At 40.9% G+C, this 12641-nt stretch overlaps 1 protein-coding gene across 8 annotated transcripts in view; it reads left to right on the forward strand.

Moving 5' to 3' along the window:
- Nucleotides 1-12641, forward strand: part of TJP1 (tight junction protein 1) — a 478449-nt gene that overhangs the window by 141263 nt on the left and 324545 nt on the right. For all 8 annotated transcript variants that reach the window (XM_069222373.1, XM_069222377.1, XM_069222378.1 and 5 more), the window contains exon 3: nucleotides 6768-6892. In XM_069222373.1, coding sequence (XP_069078474.1) covers nucleotides 6768-6892 — 125 coding nt within the window. The remainder of the gene's footprint in view (nucleotides 1-6767; nucleotides 6893-12641) is intronic.

The following is a 12641-nucleotide window of genomic DNA, read 5'->3' on the forward strand; positions in this document are numbered from 1 at the left end:
GGTGTGCGTGTTAAGATGTGGTGTAAGAGGTGTGTACGGTTGCTGAGACCTCGTTCTCACATGACTGGTATGCGTAGTAGGGTGTATGGTGAGGGACTAGCCTCTCCTTTAAGACCTCTTTATCTCTCTCAGGTGACTAGTGAGTTTGGACAGATTGTTCACTCCACTGAGAGCCCTCTCTTTGATGATGGGTGTGCATAGTCAGGTGTTGGAAGAGGCCTAACTCTATTCACAACTCTTCCCAAGACAAAGGATGTATACAGTAGACTCTGATGACCATCATCTCCAGTAAGACTCCTCCGTACGGTAACAAATGTGCGTACCAGAGTGTATTCAATGACCACCTATTCTGTAGATGAGCATGCCACTAGAAGTCTGAACGTAGGAACAGAATAGCTCCGAAAAATATGAAGCATCAGTAATGCTATCATAAATACACATTCCTCAGTTGAAGCAAGCTTGTGTTTTACGCAACATTAACCCAATACCATACACTTCATGGTTAGCTGAGTTCACATTAACAGTCATCCACAGATAGATGGGTAGCACCTACTGCACATGTTGTTCAATCTGTCTGCAACTGGTCAAGGAAAACCAATTTCTTCCAGATACTCAACTCATGTTACATAACTAATGCCCTACTACTGACAGCCTTTGCCTATATCGGACCCTTCATAGTCACCAAACCTGATGATAAAGGAAGTAGTTATAAGTAGAAATGTGGATACTGTAAACAGTGTGTACTCTATGAAGAGAGTTTACCCTGTACCACGCTGTTTATAGGCAGTGAAACTCTCATGAGAAATAAACTTCAGAGTATCTACTAAGAGCAGTGTTCATTCAGTGCAAAACTTGTCCAAAGAGACACTAGTCATTTAAAAAACACCCAGGGCCTGAAGGTGCTAAAGGTGATGTTACCTGCATACTTTGGTGAAAACTTAACAGATAACCCATCTTCTGAAATTAATCATGCACATGTACGTAGGTTAGTACCTGGTGCACAGAGTCTTTTGTCTTAAGTAGAAATTGTCATGCTGCTTCAAGCCCTTAGTATCTACTTCATATAATCTTAGACCTTTTGGAATTTTTTTCTGCTGAACCAAAAAACGTGTGTGGAACATACTAGACACACAATGTATACTGTCACCTGTACACAGTATTATTCCTGAATACAAAGATTTATAAGGTTTGGAAACCCCCACACACCTATGATTCCTTAAGAGTGCATGCATTTTCTAAACACTTATACCCGTTAGCTGGACACAGGCTACACAAAATTAGGCAGTGAAATAATTTGGTAGTTAATATGTAAACTATAAAACAAACAAACACACTCAATGGATGACATCATCAGTAATGTCATCAACTGTCATTTGAGATGTCAGTGATGTCATAGAACATGTCATGAGTGATGCCGTATGTGAGCGGATGTTGTGTATGGGGCACAAGGTATAGTTAGTTCTGCTAACTGTAACAGGTGAATTTATATATATATAGAAGTTCAAAATGCTGTGATGTCACTGATATATTCACCTAACTATAAAATTGCTTTAAACTTTGCTTTTTCAGTGAGTATATGTGTATGTGTGTGTGTGTGTGTGTGTTTGTGTGTATCTATATACAGTATATCGCATGTCGGCTCTCTCTGCCAGATGACTAGTATGCATAGTAGTGAGTGTGGGGGACTCACCTCTCCTTTCAGACTGCTCTCTCAGGTAACAGGTTTGCATGGTAAGGTGCGTGTAGAGAGAGACTGGTCTATCTGCTGAGACCTCGCTCTCACATGACTGGTACGTGTAGTAGGGTTTAGGTGAGGGACTAGCCTCTCCTTTGAGACACCTCTCGCGCTCTCTCCCTCTCTCTCAGATGATGGGTGTGCGTAGTTGGGTGTGTGGATGGCCTGACCTTTCCTCTGAGACCCCTTTCTTTGATGATGGGTGTGCATAGTTGGGTGTTAAAAGAGGCTTAGATCTACTCTCAACTCTTTCCAAGCCAAAGGACCTAAACAGTAAACTCTAACCATCATCCTCAGGAAGTCTCCTTCCTATAGTAACAAATGTGCATACCAGCGTGTTTCAGAGATCACCTGCTCCTCCTTATTTTTCACGATCCTGTGAGAGTCTTGCAAGAAAGTAACATTTTGATTTTTTAGAAAAAATAATTAACCTTGTACTCATCAAAGTACTTATCTCTTAACCACTTCCTCTCAATAACAAGGACCACAATGCACATTTCTACTAATAGATTGTATTAATAACTCACATTCTCCTTTTTACTATTCACGATCCCACAAGAATCCCACAACATCTTAAAAATTAATTAAAAGCAATATACATTTATAATCTTGTCAGAAGTTATCCCTTAGACACCTCCTCTTTAATCTAGGGGCATGCTCCTCTGCCGCCTCCTTATATAGCTTTCGTACTTCATTTCCAAAACACCTTTAATTTTTCACAATAAACAGTAATGGCCCCATTTAGTTTCTAACATTCCAATAGCCAGCCAATCAGAGCGCTCACTCTTTTCTATCAAAGGTTACAGGGAAGTTATAGTTTGGATCACAGTTTACACACACGCACATATGCCAGAACCTCGGGACGGAATGACACCAAATTTGACACAAAGTTAGATCTTGATCCAGAAAGAGTGCTTTTTGTAAATTGGTCCAACCTGTTTAGTATTTTTGGTGTTATTAAAGGAAAAAGAAATGTAGGTATCTAAGGACACAGTTTCATAGCAAATTCACCATGGGGATCTGCAAAGCCACGCACTAAAGCAGGGCCCTAAATGGCTGGCCGCAACCTGAGAGAAAAGTTGCACCATCATTTTGTTTAGCGGTGCGGGTGGGGGACTGAAAAGTGACCTAAGGGGTCAGTATAGAGGTATCTTGACCCCATAGGACTGGTGAAAGGGTCTCTGAGGGCCCCTCATAGGAGAAAAATTGCCCAAAATCCTTTTTCTTTGAGATACACAAGGAATCACGGATTCAACTCCGCACTCACTGGCATCGGGTTGGCTGCTCTTAGAGCGGTACGCACAGCTGAAGACTGAGCATAGTGTGGGGTTGGCTGCAGACGGCGTATCCAAGCCCCTGCTGTGTTAAAAAAACATAGAAATTCATTGAAAAATACAAAGGTTACAGGGACATTATAGTTAGGGAATAGAATCTAAAAAAAAACCCTTAGAAATTCACTAAAAAAAACAAAGGTTACAGGGACGTGTTATAATTGGGCTCAGAATTTACACGCATAAAACCGTAGACATTCAGCAGGTATTGCTACAGATATCTCAAGTAACTATAACTCGTCTACTAAGGTGACTATAACTCACACCCTCGCAATGCACAGCTAATTATCCCACATTTTACATCATTCATGACATTTTATATGGCATTATTAATATTATCACTGCAATATTTGCAATAAGATTATTGATGAGAAACCTGTACATGGTGGGGGCATGGTTTATAGTTACATTAGGCCACAAGTTATAGTTCCTTGAAATAACTCTATTGCAGCTGAATTTCTATGGTTTTTTGCGAGTAAATTCTCAACCTAATTATAACATTCTATATATCTATATATATATATACAGGGAGTGCAGAATTATTAGGCAAATGAGTATTTTGACCACATCATCCTCTTTATGCATGTTGTCTTACTCCAAGCTGTATAGGCTCGAAAGCCTACTACCAATTAAGCATATTAGGTGATGTGCATCTCTGTAATGAGAAGGGGTGTGGTCTAATGACATCAACACCCTATATCAGGTGTGCATAATTATTAGGCAACTTCCTTTCCTTTGGCAAAATGGGTCAAAAGAAGGACTTGACAGGCTCAGAAAAGTCAAAAATAGTGAGATATCTTGCAGAGGGATGCAGCACTCTTAAAATTGCAAAGCTTCTGAAGCGTGATCATCGAACAATCAAGCGTTTCATTCAAAATAGTCAACAGGGTCGCAAGAAGCGTGTGGAAAAACCAAGGCGCAAAATAACTGCCCATGAACTGAGAAAAGTCAAGCGTGCAGCTGCCACGATGCCACTTGCCACCAGTTTGGCCATATTTCAGAGCTGCAACATCACTGGAGTGCCCAAAAGCACAAGGTGTGCAATACTCAGAGACATGGCCAAGGTAAGAAAGGCTGAAAGACGACCACCACTGAACAAGACACACAAGCTGAAACGTCAAGTCTGGGCCAAGAAATATCTCAAGACTGATTTTTATAAGGTTTTATGGACTGATGAAATGAGAGTGAGTCTTGATGGGCCAGATGGATGGGCCTGTGGCTGGATTGGTAAAGGGCAGAGAGCTCCAGTCCGACTCAGACGCCAGCAAGGTGGAGGTGGAGTACTGGTTTGGGCTGGTATCATCAAAGATGAGCTTGTGGGGCCTTTTCGGGTTGAGGATGGAGTCAAGCTCAACTCCCAGTCCTACTGCCAGTTCCTGGAAGACACCTTCTTCAAGCAGTGGTACAGGAAGAAGTCTGCATCCTTCAAGAAAAACATGATTTTCATGCAGGACAATGCTCCATCACACGCGTCCCAGTACTCCACAGCGTGGCTGGCAAGAAAGGGTATAAAAGAAGGAAATCTAATGACATGGCCTCCTTGTTCACCTGATCTGAACCCCATTGAGAACCTGTGGTCCATCATCAAATGTGAGATTTACAAGGAGGGAAAACAGTACACCTCTCTGAACAGTGTCTGGGAGGCTGTGGTTGCTTCTGCACGCAATGTTGATGGTGAACAGATCAAAACACTGACAGAATCCATGGATGGCAGGCTTTTGAGTGTCCTTGCAAAGAAAGGTGGCTATATTGGTCACTGATTTGTTTTTGTTTTGTTTTTGAATGTCAGAAATGTATATCTGTGAATGTTGAGATGTTATATTGGTTTCACTGGTAATAATAAATAATTGAAATGGGTATATATTTTTTTTTGTTAAGTTGCCTAATAATTATGCACAGTAATAGTCACCTGCACAAACAGATATCTCCCTAACATAGCTAAAACTAAAAACAAACTAAAAACTACTTCCAAAAATATTCAGCTTTGATATTAATGAGTTTTTTGGGTTCATTGAGAACATGGTTGTTGTTCAATAATAAAATTAATCCTCAAAAATACAACTTGCCTAATAATTCTGCACTCCCTGTATATATATATATGTATATATATCATATAAAAATGTGCGATAAAACATAGTAAAGTGACCTCAAAAGATGTCCAGCCAAAATACATTCACAATCAAAATACCTTCACAGTTAGCGTAAACTGCTTGAGGAAAGGTATAGGCAGGCTCTTGGCCATCCCCTGCTGGATGTGACTGAGGGTTCTGGTTCTAATCCTGACCACAGGCCGGTCCCTGTGGCCAGCCCTGACTGCGCAAGGCCAAAAGCCATTAGCAGTTGGTTTGGCACAAGCCCTGTGGACAAACACAGCAGCACACAGCTGAAGGTTCTGCATAATAGGTGCCTGCTCTCTTTGTCAGGTTGGGCACTGGGCCTGGGGCAAGCCAGGTCCTGCTGTTAATACCCACTCAGCATGGCCAGAGGTCGTGTTTGGGAGAGTGTTAGCTCACTGCAGGAGGTTGGGCACATGAACTACCCACAGACCAGGTCTGACGACCTATTCTTGTAGCAGACATGCAAAGGCCTTACTCAGGCGGCTTTAGGAATAAAGTGTATCATGAAAAGCAGTAGACATTTAGGGAGAAAACCAGAGTTATGGTTCTGATTGAAGCCTGTGAAAGCACTAAAAGTATGGTTTGTGGAGCACCTATCAAATGATGGTACCGGTCATGCTCAAAACGCTCATTTGCCAATAGCACAGGACTAAAAGTCATCCTAGCAACAGTAAAACGTGGCAGGTAACTTATTTTGTAGTATTAGCTGGATGTACCCAAACCATTTCCTTTTTCTCTTGAGGAAGTCATGCTCTCAGACATCAGCATCATATATTATTAATAATCTGAAACCTGTGGATTTCAGTAGGTTACATGTATGACGAAAGTTCTTGGATGACCAGCAGTGGGCAGTATGCAGCTACTTTTACAAGATTACAAACCTTCTTCCTAAAAATGAATGTTGATAGAAATGCCAGTTTGTATTGTATTCTATGGGCTTTATGATTGAAATTGCCATTCACGTATTAGACCGCTTACAGTATTGGGAGTGAAAAGATATAAAATGCTATTTATGCTTTTATTTTTGAGTTAAACTTTCACAAAGAAGCTTGTCTACCAGATCATGGTGGAACTGAGTAACCTAACATATAGAGTTGTAAAGGTAGACCCAGGGGAGTTAAGCATTTTCCGACAGAGACACTGATCCAAAAATAAAAAATTCAGGTATATCCAATTTGTAGCAGGACATAAAGTAACAAGTGACCTGGGATATGAATCGTCAATATCAGTGCACCATTTATCCATTACTGTTTAAATAGTTGAGTTTGAAACTTTATAAATAGCATCTTATTATGAAGTAAAATTGATTTTAGACCATAAATACATGTTGTAAGGCTTGTCGTAAAGACCAGACTTGCTTAAGATGGTTTTCTAATTAGTAAATGAAAACAATCTCAAGAAAGGATAAGTGTTTAGATAACTGAAGACATAAAGACGATTGCATTTGTGACATAGTGAAACTGAGCTCTAAAATGAAAGGAACATGAAAGCATTGTTTGTGTTTATCTTTTTATATACTACTGATTTCATTGGTAAGCTTCAAAATCAACATTGTTTGAAAATAACCATATTATTTTGGTATAGGCTCCTGGTTTTGGATTTGGCATTGCAATATCAGGAGGGAGAGATAACCCCCACTTTCAGAGCGGAGAGACATCCATAGTAATTTCTGATGTTCTGAAGGGCGGCCCAGCTGAAGGACTATTACAGTAAGTATTAATCTGTATAATATTACGTGGGTCCCTTACTTACTGCGCCACTGGATTCAAGCTAGCCTGGCTGATGAAGGGTGATACTCTGAAGCCGGTCCCAGGATTTGTGTTTCCGGTCCAGGGAGGACCTGGTCTGGCAGTTCGGGCTGGACTGTTCCCATGGGGAACAGGGTCAACACTGATTTGCATATGGCTGGGTCCAAACTGGGGTGGCATGGTGCGCAAAAGAACGATGGATTAAACCCAGATCTGTGACTGGGGGTGAGTGTTTGAAAAGTTTCAACACTCCGTCCATCATCCTTTTGTTTTGCTAATATATTTTATAGAAATTTTACAAAATCTGATTGTTTGCCTTATAGCCCTGGTACATATGATACTATGTTGTCTGAAATGGCTGTTGTATTTATGCTGAATTTATCAGTTGTTCTACATTTCTTTTTTTTTTTTTACTGTGATGTAAGATATTCGGTTGATTTAGTCATTTATATAGCCTTTGTTACGCCTTTTTTTGTAAAGGTTATGTCTAACTTCATTTCTGGGGATGACCATTTGAAGATGTGTTTGGGGCCATGGTGTGTAATAACATTGTGCTGCAGAGAGCATGAACACCTCATTATGTGGTGTCATACATAAATGGGTGCATTTTGCAAGCACTTTTATATAAGGTATTGAAGGTGAGCATATGCTCATGGGCTCTGGTGATTTTGCTCTTACCTGTAGTCTAAGCCAGACCTTGACCACTAGTCTAAGAACTCCTGGCGATCAGCATCTGTATGTATGTGTAATTTATAATAGGGTCCAAAGACAGCAGAGCGTTGTACACATTCCAGTGGTAGGGTGGACTGTGGAGTTGCTTGAAGGGACGGGTTGGTGATATGGTCCTATTTCTTCATGCTCTTAATGAGACATGCATCTGCATGGGTCCTTGTGAAATATGGGACGCCAGGGGTGAGGGCATTGCCACCAACCAGATGGGACACTATGAGGGATTGAATGGGAATTCTGAAATTGCTTTCTGGGAGGACTAGTTTCATTTTCTGTGTTCAAAAGAGCGAATACATTAAGGTCCAGTCCTCGTCTAAGGACTTGAACAGCAGTTCGGAAGTAGCTTGCTGGGAGGATTGGTTTCACTTTCAGTGTTACAGTTGGGCCTGGCACTGTCTTCATAGCTATTGCAGCAGGTTGGTTCATGGATCTCCAGGTGATGGCAGCTAGGAGAACACCCTGGTTTTGGTCAAGTACCCAAGTGGCAGGTTTTAAATCTTTATTTTGACCCCCTACACCCAAAAAAATCTTATGAGCATCTCCTCCACCCACTTTCTCTCCCCCCCCCCCCACTTCCTTTCACCACACTGCAGGAGGCTAGTGAAGGGGAAACAGGAGGATTGGAGTCCGATCTTGTTGGTTGAATCCCTGTGATAAGGTGTAGGAAGGGCTAGTCTGCGGACTCGGGTAGTTAAGAGAGCACCATTGGAAGGTCCTTTCAAGGAGAGCGACAAACATCTCAGGCCACTCAAAGTGCAGCAGTTTTTCACTAAATGATCTTCCATCAGAGGACATACCCTAACCAGGCCCTCACCTCCCATTTTCTCTCTTGCCCCCCCTTGTCTCTTCCCGCCTCTCTAATTAGATCCAATGTCATGCCACGTTCTCAGTGGCAGAAGCTGTTGTACCCACTCAGGAATGCACTCAGTGTTTTGCCGCTAATGCCGTTGGATGCTAGTAGAGGGGGAGGAAGCTTTGATAAGAGGATAGAAAAGAAACTGGTGGAGCATAGGAGAAGATAAGGCATTCAATGAGAAGACAAGCAGAATGAAGGAGGAACTCTTAGCTGCCTTTAAACAATCTATGAGTGTTGGCTCTTTTACATATCCCCCACCTCCCTCAGTCTAGTACCATCCCATCCCGAATTGCCTATATCAGAAAGATCATCTCGTGGCACCCCAGACCTCTCTTCACTGGGAAGAATTGACTTAGAAATGTCCAATGACACCTGATGCATAAGTGACTGGCCAGCCGGTTACTTTCCCTACTTACCTACATGAATTATTTCTGATGAATTATTCCTACAGTGCATTAAAATTTCTCCCGAGTTTCCGCAGAGAGAAATTTTACTTAACATTGCCCAAGGCTCTTTGTCCCGATGAAGACCCCTTACGACGAGTAGAATTATTTTTAAAGATTTGGACTATACTTTGAAAAAAGCCAGAAACATTGGATGAAAGATTTTACTTCACTTTACCCTACAGCACTGCAAACACTTGACAGAAAAAAACGTGTTTTTATCCCCGTGGGTCTGTTTCTTCCGTTTGCCATATTTGTCATCCTTTAGCACTGAGCCGTTTTCACTTCTTGGTCTTTTAATGTTTCTGATGCGTATGTGAACAAATATGTACACGAGAAATGTCTGCGTATCAACAACTGATTAAAACGCTGAGAATCAGAAACGTTTAGAGGTAGTTCCTCAAAAATGTTTGTGCTCAAGCGCACTTATTTATGTGTGTGTTAATCCATGCTTATTTTGACATTGAAAATGTCAATAATATAAGTGAAGTGATGCATAGATTCTTTAAAGACATTTCATAATCACTTTATGGGCATATGTGACCTGTACAAGATGGCAAACCTATTTAGACAAACTATAGAAACAAAAATAAAATGTGGAAAAAGTGTTGTGATTATTATATTTTTGCCTCAAAACGAATATCAACAAAGGGTTTGCTGAACTAAAGACGTCCTCTTCTCAGCGTTATAAAACAAGTAGAAAGAAAAAAAATAGTATATCGCCATTGTTTTACTTTTTTTCTGAAATGGTGGTCAGTATTTTGTATATTTGCTGTTTAAACATAGGTGAAACTAGAAAGTTACACTTTTCTAGACACTTAAAAAATAATCAAATTTCATCTAGAGAAAGGTTAATACCATATGTTTGATAAGTGTGCACCCAAATACATTTTCCCAGCTGTCGTACTTCCTACAGTTACACGTAATTTTTAATTAGAATTAGGTCTTCACACAGGCAAAGCATGCGTTTCCCTTCCGTACTACACTTAATAGCTCACATTTAATAGCTCTTAATGTATACTCAAAGAACCAGCGTGAATCGTCGTTCTTCCGTGGCATGGAGCATTACCTCAGTGTTGTAAGAATAGTGGAGCTGATCTCACTGGCTCGAAGCGCATTTTCTTGCCATGATGAATTACAAATAAATGAAGAGTATGTAGGGAGCGTTTCATGAATTGCTTCCTCCTTCATTCCAAACTTTCGCTTTGGTACTGTCTTACAGGCCCTGCCTGTTGTCGAACATTGTAGAAGTGAGTAATTAAAAACTGTTCTTGAACACCGTGGTACTGGAAAATGATGCCTTTAAACTTGTGTTTTAGGAGAGTGGGGAGAAGACCTCTTTTGTCAAGTAAAGTCATCTTTTGCCATGGCAAATTGCAAGCAAATGCAAGTCATGAAGGCAAGCCATGTCTGTCAGTATTTGAAAATGAAGTGAACAACGCCATGGATCATACAGGGGAATTAATACTTGAATGATATTTGTTGCAGTTATTATATTGCATTATGATTTTTTTTTTTTATATACCCTATCCACCCCCAATTCACAAAGCACATTATTGTACACATAGCACTATACACCGTGTGGGGCAGCTTGGTTGGGCGGATGTTATACCTGCAGGCCTCTGTAGGGAGCGTTTCTAGGTTGAGCCTAGGCAGCGCATGCGGGTTCTCTGCTAAACATGCTGTGTTCAGTATAGGGGATTAAGCCACGTCCACTCTTGCTACTCGTTCTTCGTGGTGCTTGTCTTAAATGCTTCACTTATCGTGGTGCAATATGCTAAATGTCCCTGCTTTGTGTGCTAAGTTCCCGCCAAGGGAACTTTCACTAAGAGAACATTTTTGTTGGCCATCACACTGTCACACTTCCTCCTGTTCCAGCCTGTGATGGCCTCACCTTCCTCCTCCCCTCTGGTTTCGGATTTTTGCTTTAATCCGAGCTGCGATCCTTTCTCCTCACTGCTCGGCACCATGCTTTCACGTTTAAAGAAGATTGTTAAGGCCTTGAGAGAGCCCACACTGCTTATAGTTGCATCATGTGCTTCTCATCCAGGCCTGTTCAGATTTTTTTTCTCTCTCTCCAAATTCTGGTTCTCGCTGTAGGTCACATGCAGACCTGCGCTTACCTTAAATCACAGAAACACAGCAATCACTGCTTTTCATTGATGGACAGCTCGAGGAAGCAATCCAATTAGATAAATCAGAGTTGGATAGCTCATCGGGTTGCACTTTGTGCTTCCTGTTTAGGTGTCTCTATATCTTGCATTTATAGGTTGAAACTCAGCGTTTCAGGCTTCTGAGACTAGAGGAATGCCATGGATTTTGGTACAAAAAAAGATTATAATTTAAATTCTTTTAGTGGTGCGATCTATCTGTGCATTTCCAGTGGCATGTGGCAAATATTCACAACTGAATGCATATCAAAAAACATAAGTGCAGGAGCCCAATATTTTTCTTAGGGACGCGACACTGGTTCAGGGACATCTTAAGAATTTTCGGGCTTCTGGGCCAAATCGTTTCTGGGGCCTTTGTTCGAAACAGCTTTAAATTTATCATCCAATTTCATCTGGCCCGCTATGGCCAAATCACTGACAGTACACAGGCACACTTGTCCAAGTTCTGAACTTTATTCACATCTAATACTCAGGGATAGTTACATGTGTTTTCAATATTGTAACACAGCAGCAACTCATTAGTATTATTGCAAATAATCTCTGTGACATCCTCCCATTGCTCGTATGTTAGGCCCTGTTTGGATCTAAAAGAACCGTTTTTATGGAAGTTGCATGAAGTATAAACACAACATTTCTCTCCAAAATGTCTGTAATAGACTCTATCACCTCATCATGTCAGCATGTTGTTATTGTGCTTACGGCAATATTCCTTTAGTCGTCAAAAATAGATGTTTCATTACTGCATTGCTGCATGCCAGGCAAAATATTGTACAATATAGATTACAAACATTGACAAAACCAATAGCTCGAGCTAAACACTGATTAGAGCCCAAAGGCTTGACAGATTGGCTATGCCAATGCTTTTGTCTTGCTGAAATGACTAGAGTGGTGTTTATCTTGTCTTAGGGTCACAACTTTTACATATGTGAGGAATGAGAGAAGGGCGTGCTCAGTTTGTATTAGCTGTTACTGTGCTATAGTCTCTTTTTTAATTGTTGTGAACTGGACGAACTAGTCTTCTACGATATGGCATTATAGATATTTATTTAGGTTGGTGCTAAAGTGTTCACAGCAAAATTGTGCCCGTTTACATAAGTCACATGGACGTTGAACCCTTGGGAACATGCAACCGGGCTTCTCTGTCATGCGAAGAGAAGGTAAACTACGCAGGTTTACAACTTCTGCATCAGTTTGTGTTGCAAAGAGAACATATTCAGTGGTCCTATCATAAGCTCCACAAAAGACTGGATATGTTGATATCTCGATGTAATGTCATCAACCTCTGGAGTCACACAGTAGAACGGGTTGTGATGTCCGGGGTTTGGTCCCCAATATATTATGTCTTATATCACAGATATAAACCTGTTCTCAAGTACTGCATTAGTAGAATGGAGACATTTTCCAGTAGTTGATTAATTGTTTTATCTCACGTCCCTGCCTGCAAAGAATACAAGATGCCTGTTCGTAATTACTACCAAATAGTGAATACCCTATCTTCCACAAGATGATGT

The sequence above is a fragment of the Pleurodeles waltl genome, chromosome 3_1 (genome assembly GCF_031143425.1).
Source record: "Pleurodeles waltl isolate 20211129_DDA chromosome 3_1, aPleWal1.hap1.20221129, whole genome shotgun sequence".
Lineage (NCBI taxonomy): Eukaryota > Metazoa > Chordata > Amphibia > Caudata > Salamandridae > Pleurodeles > Pleurodeles waltl.